This window comes from Balaenoptera borealis (assembly GCF_965194805.1).
Source record: "Balaenoptera borealis genome assembly, chromosome: 10".
Classification (NCBI taxonomy): domain Eukaryota; kingdom Metazoa; phylum Chordata; class Mammalia; order Artiodactyla; family Balaenopteridae; genus Balaenoptera; species Balaenoptera borealis.
The window spans coordinates 63,960,409-63,977,576 of NC_138874.1; the positions used below are offsets into that span (position 1 = coordinate 63,960,409).

Genomic DNA, 17,168 nt, shown 5'->3' on the forward strand with positions numbered 1-17,168 from the left:
TACATAAAGAACTCTTACAAGTCAACAGCAAAAAGACAACCTAGTTTTTAAAATGGGCAAAGGATTTGAATAGACCTTCCTCCAAAAAAGACATACAAGTGGCCGACAAACACATGAAAAGATGCTCAGCATCACTAGTCATTAGGTAAATGCAACTTAAAACCACGAGATAACCACTTCACACCTAGTGTGATGCCTATAATAAGATGTGTAGGGGAGGATAAGGAAAAATTGAAAACCTTATATATACATTGCTGGTAGGAATGTAAACTGGTACAGTTGCTATGCAAAAAGAGTTTGGTGGTTCTTCAAAAACTTAACATAGTTACTATTTGACTCAGCAATTTCATTCTTAATTATAGAGCCAAGAGAAATGAAAACATATATCCACACAAACCTATACATGAATGTTCATAGCATTATTCATAATAGCCAAAAAGTGCAAACAACCCCAATATCCACCGATTTGATGGATGAATAAAATGTGATATATCCATAAAATGGAATATTATTCAGCCATAAACAGGAACGAAGTACTGATACATGCTACAACATGGACAAACCTTGAAAACATTATGCTACGTGAAAAAAAGTTAAACACAAAAGGCTTTGTGTCTGACTTTTGTATGATTCCATTTATATGAAATGTCCAGCATAGGCAAGTCCACAGAGACAGAAATATTAGTGGTTTCCAAGGGAGGATGGGAGGGGGAATGGGAAGTGACTGCTTAATGGTACAGGGTTTCTTTTTGGGGTGATGAAAATTTCTGGAATTAGAAGGTGGTGATGACTACACAACATTATGAACCCACTGAATTTGTACTGCTTTAAATGGTTAAAATTTTGAATTTTATCTCAACAGAAACATTTTTTAAAACTTTAATGTGCACACAGATTCCCTGGGGGTCTCATTAAAATGTAGATTCTGATTCAGGAGGTCTGGGCAGGGCCCCAAATTCTGCATTTTTGATAAGCTCCCAGGTGACAACCCTGTTGTTCACCTACGGCCACATTTTGAGTAACAAGTTTACTCAAAGGGCCCTTCCACTGTGTCGCCTTACGATTCTGCGCCTCAGGTGCCTCACCTCTTGAACTAACTCCTGCCCTGTCCACCCCTATAAATAAGGAGGGCGGAAGTACAGGTCTGAGCCTGCAGGGGGTGTGAGCCTCAGCGCATGGGAGCAGATGGAGAAGGGGCTGTGGCTGCAGGGGTCACTGTCAGCAGACACAGAGGGGACCAGAGGAGTAGCTTTTATTTTGCACAAAGCTGAGGAAGGCAGGCCAGAACGCACGGCTCTGTTCTCAGAGGAGGGCTGTTGTATCACTGCCAGCTGTTGGGTCGCTCCTGCTCTGGTGCTCAAAGGCGATCTGAAAGAAAGGGGGCGGCCTCGGAGTGAGCAAACAGGGTGCTGAAGGCTGCCTGCCCTCCCCTCCCAGTCCCCTGGGGACTCCTGTGCCAGGACGCAGGGCTCGAGGGAGCAGGTGGCAATCCCTCCACTGCCAATCAGAGGGATGCCAGGCTTCCCTGATAGGGTTTGGTGGCGGCAGAGGAGTAGAAGGGAGATGGTAGGAGCTGTGACATGTGTAAATGGCCAGGGAAGGAGGCAGCTGCTCTGAGTCAGGGTGGTGCTGAGAGTGGAACTCTTCCAGGTGCCCTTACCCGATGCTGGGGTGCAGCAACCCCGGGGGTGGGGGCAGAGAACACTTGGGGTGAGCCCGGGGGATGCTTCCCACCTCTGTCCCAAGGAGGAGCTGGAGCCTCCCTGGCTTGTCCAGGCTACACCATGGGGGTGGAGCAGCCGTCCCCACCCTGCTGCCCAGCCCTGGAGGCTGTCATCTCTGCTACCTGAGCTGCTCACCGTCTCCTCTCCGAGGAGGTCGGGGATCAGGCTGAAGGGGCCCGGGGGCAGATTCCAGGCCAGCTCCTCCAGCTGAGCCAGCAAGCCTTTCACTTCTGCCTCCAGGTGCTCCACCGTCTTCTCCACCGTCTAGAGCAAGGAGAGAAGTTGGGGGAGGAGGGGGAGGAGTAGAGGACAAGAGTGGTGCCAAGTCCCACTTAATCAGCCACATCCTAAGGAGCACCTGGAAGTCCAGTAGGGTGCAGTGGGGAGAGAACTGGGTGCCAGGGGACCTGGGTCCTCTTGGTTCAGGCCCTGCCCTTGCCTGCCTCTCAGTTCCCCAGATAACAAAATCCTAGGAGCTCACTCTCTAAGGCTGCTTCTGGCTCTGGCACTCAGGGGTTTTACCCAGTCATTGGTTTGGGGCTTGGAGGGACTCTGGGATTCCTTTTTCCCTTTCAGGATGTCACCACTGGGAACTCACATTCCTTTTGTTGCCCCGCCCCCTGGTGGCAATTCTGCCAAATGACAGTATTGGGATTTTGAAATTTTCTTTATTCAGGGTTCTTAACTTTTTTCGCAAATGAACCCCATTAGCAGTCTGGTGAAACCTACAGACCGCCATCAGAAAAATGCTTTCATTGAAAAAAATAAAACATACAGGATTTCCAAGGGTATAAACTGCTTTAAAATATTATTAAAGTATTAAAAATTAAATTTTGATATAAACATTTATGTATTTATTAACTTATTTAAGTAACACCAGGTCTAACAACTACTGAAAATTTGACATACTGATTAGAGTAAACAATATATTGAGATATTCACAATGACTGACTATAATGGGATGAAATTATCTGTGATTTCTATTGCTGACAAAGTCACAGTACTGTTAATACTCCTGCAGTTTGTTGTCTGTATTTATAGTGAATGAGAATGCTAAATCTCAGCTAAAGGTTTGTGAAAATGAAGTGCAATTTTTTTTCCCCACACAAGTTTATGGACCCCAGGTTACAAACCGTGGCTGTGTAACAAAACACTGCAATTGAATTTCCACCTTCTCATCCGGTGATTATGGGGAGATCTCTGGCTGGTGGGAAGCAAGGTCCCGGGGAGGCAGGGTCTGTTGGGGGCTGGGCAGCCTAACAGCCCAGGTAGGGCAGGGAGATGTTTAACATAATGGCCAGGGAACAGGATTGGCCCAGATTTCCCCAATTTTCCAAAGCAAGATTGGCCTGAACCCTCCAAAGCCACCAGCCTGGCAGGTGGTCCTGAAGCTGCATGCCCTCTCAGGTCATTACCTCCTCTATGACGTCTAACCGGCCATGGACAGCCATGTGTCTGTCACACCCTGCAGTCCGAGCTGGGTCTCCTCGGGAGGGGATGAAGGGTTCAGCAGCTGTAGGAAAACAAGTCTTGTCACTGTGGGGCCCTCGGTTTCCCTGTAACATTAGAGACTCTTGCAAACACGGGGCTCAAGGGAGGTGGGTCCTAAAAACAGTCCAAAGAGAAGCAGAGGAAGGCTCAGTGTGGATCAGGGTGTGAGTGTAGGGTTGCCCCAATCACTCACTTGGCCATGGTCTCCTACAGACCCAAGTAGGCTTCCTCAAGGAGGTACTGCCTGAACTGGGTAAGAAAAGGAAGGGAGGAAAGGTTTCAGCCAGAAGGAACGGCATGTGCAAAGATAGGAATGAAATAGCATGGCTCAGTGCACAAACCCTCAGGAAGCCTGAAGTGGCTGGAAAGTACAGGGTGGGTGGGAGATGAGACTGGAGAGGTGGATCGTGGAAACAAGGCCAGGCCCTAATAAACCAATCACGATGCTTGTTTTGGGGTTTATTTTAACAGGAGAGTCATGCAGTCATATGTGAACTTTTAAAATACAGAGAATGGATTGGAGAGATTCGTCTTTGAAGGCAGGAAGTTACTGCAGTAATCAGCGTAAGAAGTGATGAAGGGAGGCAGTAACCGCAGGAAGAGAGGAAGAAAATGCATGGAGATGTTGTAGTAATAGCATTGACATTGGTGACCAGTTAGTAACATCTGACACGAGTGAGTGCTAAACAAATGTGTTAACTCAGTCAACCTCTACAACCAATTATTACCCCCAATTTACACATAAGGAAATGGACGCACAGAGAGGTGAAATGATACGTCTAACGTCACACAGCTAGTAAGCGGAAGATCTGAGGTTCAACTTGTTCAACATCATTTTCCTCCCCAACGTTGGCTCCTCCTTGGTTCCTAACACCACCAACCTTCACAACAGGAGTCTTAGAGCCCGGGTTTTGAGCTCAAGTTGCAGTGTTGGTGGCTCTGAGATACTTGCAGGGCGTATGAGTTGGCTGAGTCCTTGGAGAACACGGACACACAGAAAGGAGGATGCTGCCCCAGAAACAAGGAGAAGCCAAGAGCTTTCGAAAGGATGAAGCAGTCAGCATGGCCTAAAGCAGCATGGAGGTCTAGCAAGATAAGGACTCAGAGCAACAGAAAAGTCGATGCTGAATGCCATCCCAGCGCTTTTAGTGGAGAGGTGCCGACAAAGCCAAGTCTAGTCGCAGTGGGATGAGAAGGGAAGGAAAAGTCAGGAGGAGGAAACTAAGATCCTGGAAAACATTTCCATGAAGCTTGGCTGTGAAGGAAGGGACATCAGATCACAAGGTGTAAAGAAGTGTTTATTGTTGTTGTTTCCAGGTTTTTAAGCACTGAGGAAACGCAACCATGCTTATAGCCTGAGGACAGGAGGAAGCCAGGAGAACTGAAATAATGCATTTCCTGAAGAGATGTGGGGCCACGGAAGCCAGAAATGGTGGTGGGGGTAGGGGGTCACATGTGGAAGGAAGAGAGAGGAAACGCAGCAAAAATGGGTAAAAAAGTTCTACTTAAAGGGCCAAGAAGTTGAGTGAGTCCCACCTGATGGCCTCTATTCACTCGGTAAAGTAAGAGGGGAATCATCTGCTGAAAATTCATGTAGGGTTAGGAAAGAGGAGATCGAGTTGTGAAGTAGTTATCAGGAATTCTGTGAGTGGGTTGTTAGACACAACCACTAAAATGGGAGCCATGGTGAAAAGTATTTCCACCATGGAAACTGACAAATGCTTTCTTTGTTTTCCGAGAGCCAGTGTATCAGCACGCCCCTGGGTAAGAAGCTTGAATAAAGAGAGGGATAAAAAGGGATGAGGAGAATGAGGAAGGCAGTTAGGAGGAGGATGCAGAACAACCTGACATCACAAGGAAGCCCTCCCGCAGCAGCTCAGCAGGTGGGTGTAAGCAGCAAAGACAGATGGCTGATGAGCTGAAACCTGGGAGTCTGTGGCATGAGCACGGTGAAGAACAAGAGTGCAAAGGAACTGAGGATTCGACCAGCAAGGGCTTAAGGGGACGAGCTCTGGCATCTAGCTTGAATAACGAAGGAGAAGGCAATAAGAGGGCCAATAATTGGGAGAAATGGAGGGGCTGAAGGCACTGGAGATCTCAATGAGATGATGGGAGTAACAGAAGGAACAAGTGATAAGGGATATTGCAATTTTAGCTTTTAGAGGTAGAGCAGCTTCACAGTGACAATACCAAGGCTGTGGGCATCTGAAGCAGAGCAGGGGTAAGAATTATTGGACTTGATCTTTGTAGATGCAAAACTCTTGTAAGACCTCGATGTTGGCTGGGTTGCCCGAGGGGACATATAAAGTTGCCCAGGAGGTTGGCAGGTCTTGAGGTAAGGATAGTGAGCCATTTTGCTGGTGATGAATGTATAACTCTGAAGGCTGAGTGACTTGTCTAAGATCACAGTCAGCAAACGACTGGACCCCAGGCACCCTGGCCTTCCCCTGGCCCCACCTCAGCCAGCTGGCCTTCTGGAGCTCTGCCAGAGTCCCCATGCCCTGAGAGTCTCTGGTCTCAACTCTCTCTGGATCTCAGCTCTTCCGCTCAGGGGCGAGAACCAAGCGCAGGGGCAAAACTTCCTTCCACTCTGCGCAGCTTTTGCGGAGAACAGTTTGGGTTTTTACATTCTCCCCTTCATTATGTTCATCCACTGAACTTAGAAAAATCTCTTCAAAAAACAGTGGTCTTGGGACTTCCCTGGTGGTCCAGTGGTAAAGAACCCACCTTCCAATGCAGGGGATGCGAGTTCGATCCCTGGTCGGGGAACTAAGATCCCACGTGCCGTGGGGCAACTAAGCCTGCACGCCACAACTACCGAGCTCGTGTGCCTCAACTAGAGAGCCTGCGTGCCGCAAAACTACAGCCCACGCACCACAACTACAGAGCCTGTGCACCGCAACAAAGATCCTGCGTGCCGCAGCTAAGACCTGATGCAGCCAAAAAAAAAAAATAAAGAAAATAAATAAATAAATAAACAACAACAATGGTCTTCTTGTTGACTTTAGGGAGGGAGGGGATGTTATAACTTTGGTTATTTTTTTTAAAGGGAGCCTTTCAGAGATCTATACTGAAAATATATATAGGTAAAATGCTATGATGTCTTGGCTTTACTTCAAAATAATCCAGGCCTGGGAGTGGGAGGAGGCATGGGTGGGAGTATTGAGCAAACAAGATGGGCCGAGATTGGTAACTGTTGAAATTGGGTTATGCGGATGTGGGGTTAATTCTGCTATTCTCTCTACTTTTGTATATATGGTTTGAAATTTTCCGTAATAAAAGCCAGTTCTCTGACGGGGTGGTTAGCAAAAAGCAGAAGCCATGGGCTTCGTGCATTGATACAGAATGTTCAGGATGGGTGTCGGGCGGGGGAGGGGGTGGTCTGAGAGACCCCACCTGGAGGGTTGGGCTCCATTCTGGGCCATTCATCGTGAGAAGGCTTTTGACAGGCAGAGGCAGGGCTAAAGGGGGCCACCGTGAAGGGACTCCAGATTTTGACTCCTTTGTGTCAGCTGAAAAAACTGGGGTGCTCAGCTAGAGAGAAAAGACTTCAAGGGGGCAGGCAGAGCTTTCTTCACCCAAATAGAGGGCTGTCTGGGAAGAGGGGTTCTGTCCTGGTCTAGGTCCAGGCCCACACACACCCTCTGCAAGCTCCGCCCAGGGGCCTTAGGCCAAGCCTTTCCCCTGAGTCCTACCCGCCCTCTCCCAGACCCTAAAGTACTCTTCCCCCTCCCCCCAGCTTAGGCCAAGAGGAAGCAACAAGACCCTGCTGGCCAAGTGGGGCTCTGCCAGCTCTCTAAGTCACGAACAACATGAATCTGTTCCCTCCCTCCCTCAGCCTAAAACATCCTGTTCTCTACGTGTCAGCGATGAGGTCTAACTTGGCTCCCAAACCCCTCCAGGGAAGAGGCTGGCCTGAGGTTGCTCTCCACATCACACAGCGCTAATCCATCACATCTGGACACAACTGCGCGCTGGGCTGCACCGCACAACTGTCTGTGAGCTCATCCAGGCCTCCCGAGGAGCTCTGCTGAGACTGAGCTGGGGCAGAGCAAGGCCACCCTGCCCTGCTGCTCTCTCCCCCACGTGGGTGCTCATGGCATTGACCTCAGCGCATGATGGCAGAAAACACTGCAGACCTCCGTTCCCAGCCATGAATTGGTGCGGGCCCGTGGGAACTTTCTTCTCCCTGAGCCTCTGCTGCCTCCTCTGTAAACAGGGTTTGGGGGCGGGGGCGGAGGCACCGCCAGATGCAGCTCATCCAAGGTTTGCCTCTGTCTTTCAGGCCTCAAAAATTAGCTACAAAGACCGAACCAGGATGAGTCAAGGACAAGTTGCTTCTTGGCCCAGAAGCTCCAGCAAGGCAAGAACTGGGCAAGGACTCCCTTTGCTTCGTGCTTCCTCACCAGTAGAAAGGGGCTCACAATAACGCCAGGTTCACGGGGCTTTGGGGAAGCTCAGACCAGAGGAAGAGTGGGGGAAGCTGAAGGATTATCATGACTGACCATGGGCGGCCAAGGCTGTGGTTCCCGGTGCTCCCTTCCCTCCTTCGATCCCGCCCTCCCTGACCTGGCCAGTTGGGAAATGGACCTTCTTGGATGCAGGGTTGTTTTCTCTGGCCTGGCTTCCGCTCAGGGCCTGTGTGCACCCTGGACGGCAGGCGTGGGTGGAACATGGTGAGAGCAGGCTGCCAGTGGAGACGGGAGGTCCAGTGCAGGCACCAGCCTAACCTCTCCAGTTAAAGGGACATGGCCACTGGGCCTCCCCCCGCCCCCCCACCACTGACAGGCATAGGAGACCTTCTGTTTCTGGATCAGAACACTAAGAAGGCGCACACAACTCAAATGACTTCTGACCCTGAAAGGTGCTGCTTTGACCAGCCACACTTGTCACTTGGGGGTTAATTCTATTTGACCACAGTCAATATAACAGTATAATAAATTTGACCACATTTGATATTTGTATTAAAATTTGTGCTTCATTCCAAACCATCAGTGGGTTTTTTTTTTTAATTTTTTAGTCAGAGGAACACTATTTTCAAACAACTATGTGAAGAACTCTAGTCTATGGATGTGCTCTGGCTGAAACAGGAGAGGGACCCTTGAGCCCCCTAAGAGGGAGCTCAGATGCTGAGGAACATTTTTGTTTTGTTTTGTTTTGGGAGTGATATGTTCTGTCTCCCTTGTCCTCTGGTCATTTTCCAGTTGTGGATTTGAGCCTTGCCGATCACTCTGAGAGCTTACCCCTGTCATTCCAATACAGTCGGCATCTGGTTAAGTGAGGATACAAGCTGAGCTGCTGCAACAAAGAGCCCCCCTCAATCACACATGTGTTTCTTTCTCACATATCAGTTCAGAGGTGAGCTGGCTGATGGTCAGGGCTGGCAGGGAGCTCCGCTCTCGAAGGCCATCCAGGAAACCAGATTCCTTCTACCTTGGAATATGGTGTTTTATAATCCACTGGGTTATAAAGTACTAGAACATTCCTAAACCCCCACCACGCTGAGGTCTAGGAAGCCATCCAGGATAAACCTCTCTCCACACACTGTGCACAGAACACAGGTTTGGGAGTCAGAGGCACGGTCCCACCTCCACTGAACTGTGTTCTTTGCCTCTGACTCAGCTTCGTCTGTGAGGGATCTGCCCTGCTCTGTCTACTTGGTGGGACTGCTGTGTTGATCCAGGGGGCTCCTGCATTTGAAGTTGCCTTGGAACTGCCAGATGATGTGCAAATGCCATGTAGGTCACTCACCAGGTGGACTGGAGACTAAGCAGGTCAGTGAAAGCCCCTGCAGCCCCGCCTCTCCACCTGGGGCCAGTGCTCTTCGCTAGATCACTCTGACCAGGTCTCCTCAAGATGGGGAGGCGTCTGCTCTAGGACTGCACCTGTGCAGGGGTCCAAGGGATGCTTGGGAGGGGCTTCTCCAACAAGCACACAGAAGGCTCAGGGCTGACCGGGCTCTCTGGGCTCTGTTACAAGCCAATCCCACTTGCGGGATCCTTAGTTTCTTCACCTTTAGAATGGGCACAACCATACTCTATATTTGAAGCTACTGTCAATTTGTGATCGGTTATTATGGGCCAAGCTCTTTGTTGAGTGCTTACATGCGTTAACTCATTTAATTCTATCTGTGAGCTCAATACGCTTATCAGTTTTTTATAGATTAGAAAACCAAAGATCAAAGAGGTTGAGTAACATGCCCAAGACTACACTGCTAGTAGGTAGTGGGGACAGGATTTGAATCCTACCTGCAAGACACTGTCTATACTATGTTCTGGCAGTTCTGTGATGAGTTAAGGGCCTCCTATCTTGGGGGTCTCAGCTGCCTCCTTTGTAAAATGGGGGGCTGGACAGGAATGGGGCAAAGGGGACCTATACACATGACATCTTTGCACCTGTCTTGAGGCCCAACAAGAGTCCAGCTGTGTACGTTGGATCAAATTGTCTTTGAGAGCTTCACTCCCCACAACATCCATTTTTGTAAGAAGAAATGCAGTGATCCTCACCATAGCCCTTCAGCATCTTCCTCTTCCACCCAAAGCAAAAAGCAGAATCCCAATGGAAGACAGACGTCCACAGGGACCTGGAATGGTGGTGGACAGTGAGAGCTTCCCCCCGTGGGCCCCAAGGCATGGGTGAGAATGGCTAATAAAACTAGGCTCTAGGACTTGATATCCCTCTGATAGCAAAATAGGAAAGGAACTCAACTGAAGCCTTAACTTTAAAAAAAAAAATCCTCTACAAGTAGCACAAAACAGTCTGCTTCACTCAACACATAAAGAACTTTTATAGATCAATATGAAAAAATCCCATTACCACGATGGAAAAGTCTAAGACAATTCATAAGAATTAGCAGAAATGACCAATATGCCTTTGAAGAAAAATCCAACCTTGGTAGTAATCAAAGAAATGAAAATTAAAGCAATAAACCATCTTAAAATATTCTTGCAAGAAAAAAAAATATATCTAACTGGAATTAGATGAAGCTTCTAGATCTAACTACCAGTTTATAGACAATGCAGGGGAGAGAACATTTAAATGACACCTGGGGGATGCAATCATCTAAAATTTAAATGGGAAGACCCTTACAAGACTAACAACCCAGTTTCTTCAACAAATAAATTTTAAGAAAAAAGAGGCGAAAAAGAACTTACTAAAGAAACTTAAAACTTACTAAAAGAAACTTAACAGATATATCAACCAAAAGCAATGTGTGTACCTTATTTGGATCAAACCAAATATAAAAACATCACACAATCAGGGACAGTTGAACGCTGATTGGATATTTGATGACATTATGGAATTATTGTCCATTTTTAGGGAGTGATAATGGTATTGTTATTAAAAGATGATTTATCTTTTAGAAATACATAAGGCTATACTTACAGATAAAAATATATAATGCCTGGAATTTCCTTTAAAATAATCTGAGGGAGGGGAGAGAAGGTGGGGATGATAGATGAATCCAAATCTGTCAGGAATCCATTCTTGTTGAAACAGAGTGAGGGGCACATGGGGGTTCACTATACTATTCTTTTTTTTTTTATTATTCTTTTTCAAATCCTTTTCCCATTTAGGTTGTTACATAATATTGAGCAGTGTTCCCTGTGCTGTACAATAGGTCCTTGTTGGGTATCCATTTTAAATACAGCAGTATGTACATGTCAGTCCCAAACTCCCTAAGTATCCTTCCCCCACCTCCCAACCATAAGTTCGTTCTTTAAGTCTGTGAGTCTGTTTCTGTTTTGTAAATAAGTTCATTTCTATCATTTTTTTTAGATTCCGCATATAAGCAATATCATATTTGTCTTTCTCTGTCTGACTTACTTCACTCAGTATGACAATCTCTAGGTCTCTGTTCTGTGTTTATATCCAACAGATTTGATAATCAACCGTTAAGAAAAACCATGGTATACTGTCTGAAGTCTGAAAGGTTATACACAAATATGTGTGAACTCAGTGTGAAATTACATTAATATGTTTATACTCTCCTCTTTTTTTTTTTCTTAATCTGGAGCAATGAGGATGATCAGGAGGAAAATAATGTTTAAAAATGGCTTTAAGCTAAAATGTATATACCAGTCATAGCTAAAGGGGCCACAAAAAGTCTGCCACTGTGGGCGGCCAGCTTCTCCCTCTGGGGGAGCACAGACTCGGCTTTGTCCCCTCAGCTCCTGGAGGTGGGGACTCCAGCAAGATGGGGCAGGGCAGGGAGGCAGGGAAAAAGGACAGCACCTGGGCTGGGCTCTGTGCTGTGTGGTCCCAGCCACTCCTCACGCAGCCTGTGAGGAAAGGGTTGTTGGTCCTCCTTAGCCAACCTCAGTGGAGAACTGGGCCTCAGAGAGCTCAGTGGAGCTGTCTGAGGGGACGAGGGAAGGAGCCAATGTGTGCTGACAGATGTTCTGTGCTGGGTACTTCCCTTTCATCCAGCTCTGCTGGTGGGTACCATTCTCCCCAAGTTACAGAAGAGGAAATAGCTTCAGAGAGGTGACATGACTCACCCAAGGTCACTCAGCCAGGGGCTGCCCAGGATCAAGACCGGCCTCAACCCTTTCCCTGGATGCCCACTCCCACAGTTCCCAGCCTGAAAGGGGCTGGGCCAGGGGTCAGGGGAGCTTCCATCCTAACACAGGGCAGGGTGACTCACAGCCACCAGCTCCAGGTTGATGGGGGAGCAGCCTTAAGTGTGGACAAGGGCCTGGCTGAGGGGGCAGGCTCCCTGGATGTCTGGAGAGACTGAGCCTTCCCCTCGCCCGTACAACTGGGATGGGCATCAGCTGCCTCTGGCTGAGGCCAGCAAGAGACCCTGGGTAAATGGGAACGTGGCTTGTAAAGTGCTGTATAAAGTGCGGTCTTGGGGTGGTGGAAGGAACACCTGTGCATACAGTAAGTCCATCTGCAGCCACCCTGTCCGAGCCTCACCTGTGAAGGGGCAGCACTAAGACTGCTGTCAGGGAAGGGTAGAAGGGACAGGGCACGGCAAGGAACCCAGCCAGTGGAGCACCCAGAGGGCCTCTCCCTCCCGCAGCCTCCTCCCCACCCACCCAAGGCAGCTCAGGCCCTCAGGGAAGCTCTCCAAAAGGCTGACAACTGGCCTCCTCCACAGACTGCAGAAGCCCCTCAGACCACCTGGCAGGTAAAGCCGTGGCCTCCAGGGGCCGCCTGCCTGGGCCCTGACCGGCTGTGCTGGGCCAGGCCTGGGTCCTCTCCCTGTTGGAGCTTGGCTTCCCAGGAAATTCCCCAAGAAAACCAGGCCTGGGCGCCTCTGCAGGCCCTCTGGGCAGGGCTGGTCTGGAGGGTGGGGAGCTGGGGCTGCCCCACCCTGCAGACTTGACCATCCACCTTGTGATCCTGGTCTCCTCCTCTCTTTCCTCTTGACCTGGGGCAATGGGTCTCTCCACTCCCTCTCTCCTTTTTTGTCTCTCTCAAATCTGCCTCTCTTCCTCAATATCCTCTCTTTCTCTCTCCCCCACCCCCGTTCTCTCTCCCCAACCCCCTTTCTCTTGCCATTTTAGTTCCTCTATTTCCTTCCCTCTTGTTCCGTTAGCCTCTCAAACTCCTTTTTCTCTCTGTCCTCATTCATAGTTCAGACCCATCTGTCTACCTCCAAAGTTTCTTATCTGTCCCAGCCTCTCCCTTGCCCTCTGTATTCTTCCCTCTCTCCTTTGTAATTCTCTCTGTTCCTCTGCCTTTATTCTCTCTGCCTTTTTTGTCTCCGTCTTTCTCTCCAATTTCTCTCACCATCTTTCTATCTCTCTCCCTCTCTGCATCTCCCTCTTTCTCCATCCCTCTCTCTCCATCTGGCTTCGTTCCCATCTCCCTCCCTCTTCCCTCCCTCTCTCCAGCTCCTTTCTCGCGGTCCGCGGTCTCCCCGACCCTCGCCCCGCGCCCGGGCCCCACTCACCGGTGAAGGCACCCGAGGCGCGGAGCAGGGCAAGCCCGGCCAGCGCGCAGAGCAGGGGCCGCATGCTGCCGGCTGGCGGAGCGCAGCGCCGCGTCTGCCCGCTGCCGCCCTCCCCGCCCTCCCCGCCCTCCCCGGGATCGCGCCGCCCGGCCCGGGAGGAAATGCTCGCAGTCCCCGCCAAGATTCCTGGGCGGCTCCGGGCTTTCTAGCTCGAGCGAGCCCGCCCCCTCCAGAGACCCCGCGGGCGGAGGGGCGACGCGCCAGGCTGGGCGCCTCCCCTGGAAGGGGCCGCGCTCTGAGCCCCCGCGTCTCCCCCGAGCCCGAGCGCAGAAGAGTGGGCGATGGAGCCGGGGGTCCAGTGATCCGTTATGAGCCCATTTCACAGACCGGCGGACTGCAGTTTCGAGAGAAGTGCCACCCACACCTGTGGCACGGGATCTGAATTCCTGACTGCACGGAGTGTGGAAGCTTTTCTCTGCCCACCAGGAACAAGTAATCAACTCTCATGACATCGGACAGAATGTTCAGCACATACTTAAGGTCTGTACTAGTTAGTGTTAGGTAAACTTTGGAGGGGGGAGAAAACGAAATAATTCTCATATTCACATGTCTGCACTTGAGGAGTTCGTGGTCTAGTGACCACCCTACTATTAATGAACAGTAGCTAAGCTTTGCTTGATTTATTCTACATACGCCATCTCTCAGATCTTCACTGCACCCCCATCAGGAGTGCATCATTACGTCCATTCTGCAGACCAAGAAATTGAGGCTCAGAGATGTTAAGAGCCTTGCCAATAGTCACACACCTGGTGTAATGTGGAGTCAGGATTTGAATCCAGTTCTGTTCCCGGTAGATAATAATATATTGATACAATGTATTGGTGAGAGCCGGGTTCTTTCTCCATTCTAAGCAAACCCAGAGTAAGAGCTGGGTGGGTTTTTCAGTTAACTTCAAATCATCTCCACCTCCCTCCAGTTTAAAACACAATAGTTGAACCTTCACCTATGGGACACACCCACTCAACAAATGAAAAAAAGAAAAAAAAAGTTAAGATTTGGGAAAACAAAAAGCAAAAGCCATAGCCCTGACATCTGCACCGCAGAGCGTTGAGTGCATGTCCTGGCTGCCAGTGGAGCACCTTCATCACCAAGCCCAGGAGTATGTTTTTATCCATCAAGGGGCCCCCTTTAGGGTTAACTGGAGCCCTTGCAGATCAAGGCTGCACCTCTGCCTTCTCTATTCCTGACTGTGGCTGTGCAATTTTACAAATATAGTCACCACACTAACCAATAATCCTTCCTTCTCACTTCTTCCTCCAGATAATAGCCTCAGGAACAGAAATTCAGGTTTTGAGTCAGCAGATCTTGGACAAAGACTTGGATCTAAATTTTTAAAAAGCTCTCTTGGGAATTGGGATGCCCACATGAACTGGCTCAAAAGAAGGATTTACTTCAGAAATGCCAAGAAGTTTTCACACTTGGTAATAGGACTTTCTTGGTAGTTTACCTCGGTGGGAAGTTGTCAAAGAACAGTCAAACCCACAGGTTTGCAGCTCAGAATGAGTGAGCTGCCTAATATTTTGAATTTGCAATAAAAACAACATATATACAATACTTTCTTTTTGTGGTAGAGGCACAAAGTAATAAAGCATGCAGGGTAAAACCCCTCCCTGTCGCAGAAACTCCCCCTAACCAGTGATTCTGTTACAGACCAGGCTTCTTGGCCTTCTTAATCAACAGAAATTGATAAGAAGCCAGACAAGAAATTCAGGCAAGGCTTTATTGGGACTGGTGCTGCAGCACAAGGGAGTGAAAACAAGTAACAGTTTCCCTTGCTTGCTCTCTGCGGGGGAGGGGAGGCTGAGCTGGTTCCTTATGTGGGGTGAGGGTAGGGGTGGGTCCAGGGGTCTTGCTGGAGGGGTGGTCAGGTGGTCTGCCCACCCCCTTGGTGGTGCTGTGTGCAGGGCTCATGCACAGTACTTTGCTTTTGCTCGCGGTTCCTCAGAAGTGGCAGTTGGGTTTTTGGTCTTTTTGTATCTTGTTGTTCCTAATTTGTCCTAACTGCCCATGCACGCAGTTATTTTTAGTCCCGTATAGTTTCTTTGTATTATGTTGCTGGAGGAGACATTCGTCCAGGTGCAAGCACTGCAGCAAAGGGTTCCCGGTCCCAGGTCCCAGCCTGTATCAATTCCAGTCAAGTTCCCTCAGCTTGGTGGGCTCTTCCAGTTCCTTGTCTGTGCATTCCCTATCGATTTAATATAAATTCAGACACAAATATATAAACATAGGATTGAATAATATATTTTTGGGATTTGCTTTCACATTCATGTTCATCTCAGTCATAACACCAAATCTTAAAGATCATTCTATGTTAGTACACCTAAATCTGAGACAGGCAAAATATCTCATGATTGAAGGCACTATTTTTGTCCAGATAATCCCCTGTTGATGGACATGGAGTTTGTTTCCTTGTGTTTTTTTCCAATATAAAGCATGCTTAAGTGAACATCCTTTTGCATATATCTTTATGTATATATTACATAATTCTGTATTTCTGAAAGGCCTTATTCCTGGAAGAGGAATCAGTGATTCAGAGGGCCTTTTACATTTTGCTAGATATGCTAAAGGCTCTTACAAAGCCCAGAGGAGGGGCGGGGCACTGAGAGCAAGGCTCCGAGGTGCACCCAGTAACATTGTAGTCTATGTTGGAGTTGTACTGCAGGGGGCGCCATTTACATAAAATACTTCTGGAGTGGGAAGAGCTGAAGTTGTAGATCTGGCAGCCCTGTACATTCTCCAGCACTGAATATTTATCTTTTGATATTTTGACAGTTTGATGATGAAAAAAAGTTACCTTTTTGCTTCTATTTACATGCTATTTAGTGAGTGAAGTTGAGCTTTTTTTTTAAAAAAAATAATGAATTAATTAATTTATTTTTATGGCTGTGTTGGGTCTTCGTTTCTGTGCGAGGGCTTTCTCCAGTCGCGGCAAGCTGGGGCCACTCTTCATCGCAGTGCGCGGGCCTCTCACTATCGCGGCCCCTCTTGTTGCGGAGCACAGGCTCCAAACGCGCAGGCTCAGCAATTGTGGCTCACAGGCACAGCTGCTCCGCGACATATAGGATCCTACCAGACCAGGGTTCAAGCTCACGTCCCCTGCGTTGGCAGGCAGACTCTCAACCACTGCGCCACCAGGGAAGCCAGAAGTTGAGTTTTATTTGCCTAGTCAAATACTTTTTTCTATTTTTCCCTCTTTTCTTTACATATTCTGATTATTAATCCAACAATGCCTGATATATGTGTTGGCAATGTTTTCTTCCATTCTTCTATTGTCTTTAACTTTCTTTGTGATATCTTTCATCATACAGAAGTTTTAGATATTTAGGTAGCCAAATTTCTCAGTATTGTCTTTTATGGCTTCTAGATTTTACAACTTGCTTATGATTCCTCACATCAGGACTATAAAAGCATTTTCCAACATTTTCTTCAAATAGCTTAAAGTTTTTTTAAAGGTGTAACCTCTAATACTTCTAGAATTTTTATGTGGTTCCGAGGAACGATTCAAGCTTAAATTATTTTCCCACATGGACATCTAAATAACCTGCTCTTTATTGCATAGTCCATCCTTTAGCCACTAATTTGAACATAAAACAAATTGCTGGTTTAGCTATTCATACCCAAGTAGAGGTCCAAAAAAAAATCTCTCTCCATCATGTCTGTTATAAGGTCAGAGAAACAAAACTAAAATAAGCTTATCATTTCAATAAATACTGAAACTATTATTTGATGAAATTAAATAGCCATCCCATACTTAAAAACAACAAACTCTAAGAGGTAGAAATAAAGAAAATAAAAGTACATTTTCTTCATAAGATAACTACTTTTACCTTACACAACTGGTTTGCACATACCTGCAGGAGAAAGGAGAGTGGCATCCTTTATGAAGCCAGGAATGAGGTAAAGACACCATCCATCACCACTATTAATTATCTGTGGTCTGATTGATGCAATAAAGTACAAGTGAAAAGAAGAGTTATCATAAAGAAGAC

General features: G+C 47.9%; 1 protein-coding gene and 1 long non-coding RNA gene across 3 annotated transcripts in view; one reads left to right on the top strand and one right to left on the bottom strand.

The window, feature by feature from the left end:
• Nucleotides 1-608: 608 nt before the first annotated feature.
• PLAC9 (placenta associated 9) lies at nucleotides 609-13,263 on the bottom strand. 2 transcript variants are annotated; one of them, XM_082408833.1, is made up of 4 exons: nucleotides 13,120-13,263; nucleotides 3,140-3,237; nucleotides 1,847-1,988; nucleotides 609-1,368 (listed from the first exon to the last, which is right to left on the bottom strand). In XM_082408833.1, exons 1-4 carry the CDS (start codon nucleotides 13,181-13,183, stop codon nucleotides 1,358-1,360), a joined length of 315 nt encoding a protein of 104 aa, XP_082264959.1. In that variant the 5' UTR covers nucleotides 13,184-13,263; the 3' UTR covers nucleotides 609-1,357. The 2 variants fall into 2 exon arrangements, with proteins under 2 accessions (XP_082264959.1, XP_082264958.1); XM_082408832.1 differs by having other exon boundaries at nucleotides 1,235-1,368; nucleotides 1,860-1,988.
• An 11-nt stretch (nucleotides 13,264-13,274) lies between these two features.
• Nucleotides 13,275-17,168, top strand: part of LOC309636346 — a 114,123-nt gene continuing 110,229 nt past the window's right edge. The window contains exon 1 of the long non-coding RNA XR_014249412.1: nucleotides 13,275-13,659. This is a non-coding gene — a long non-coding RNA (uncharacterized lncRNA). The remainder of the gene's footprint in view (nucleotides 13,660-17,168) is intronic.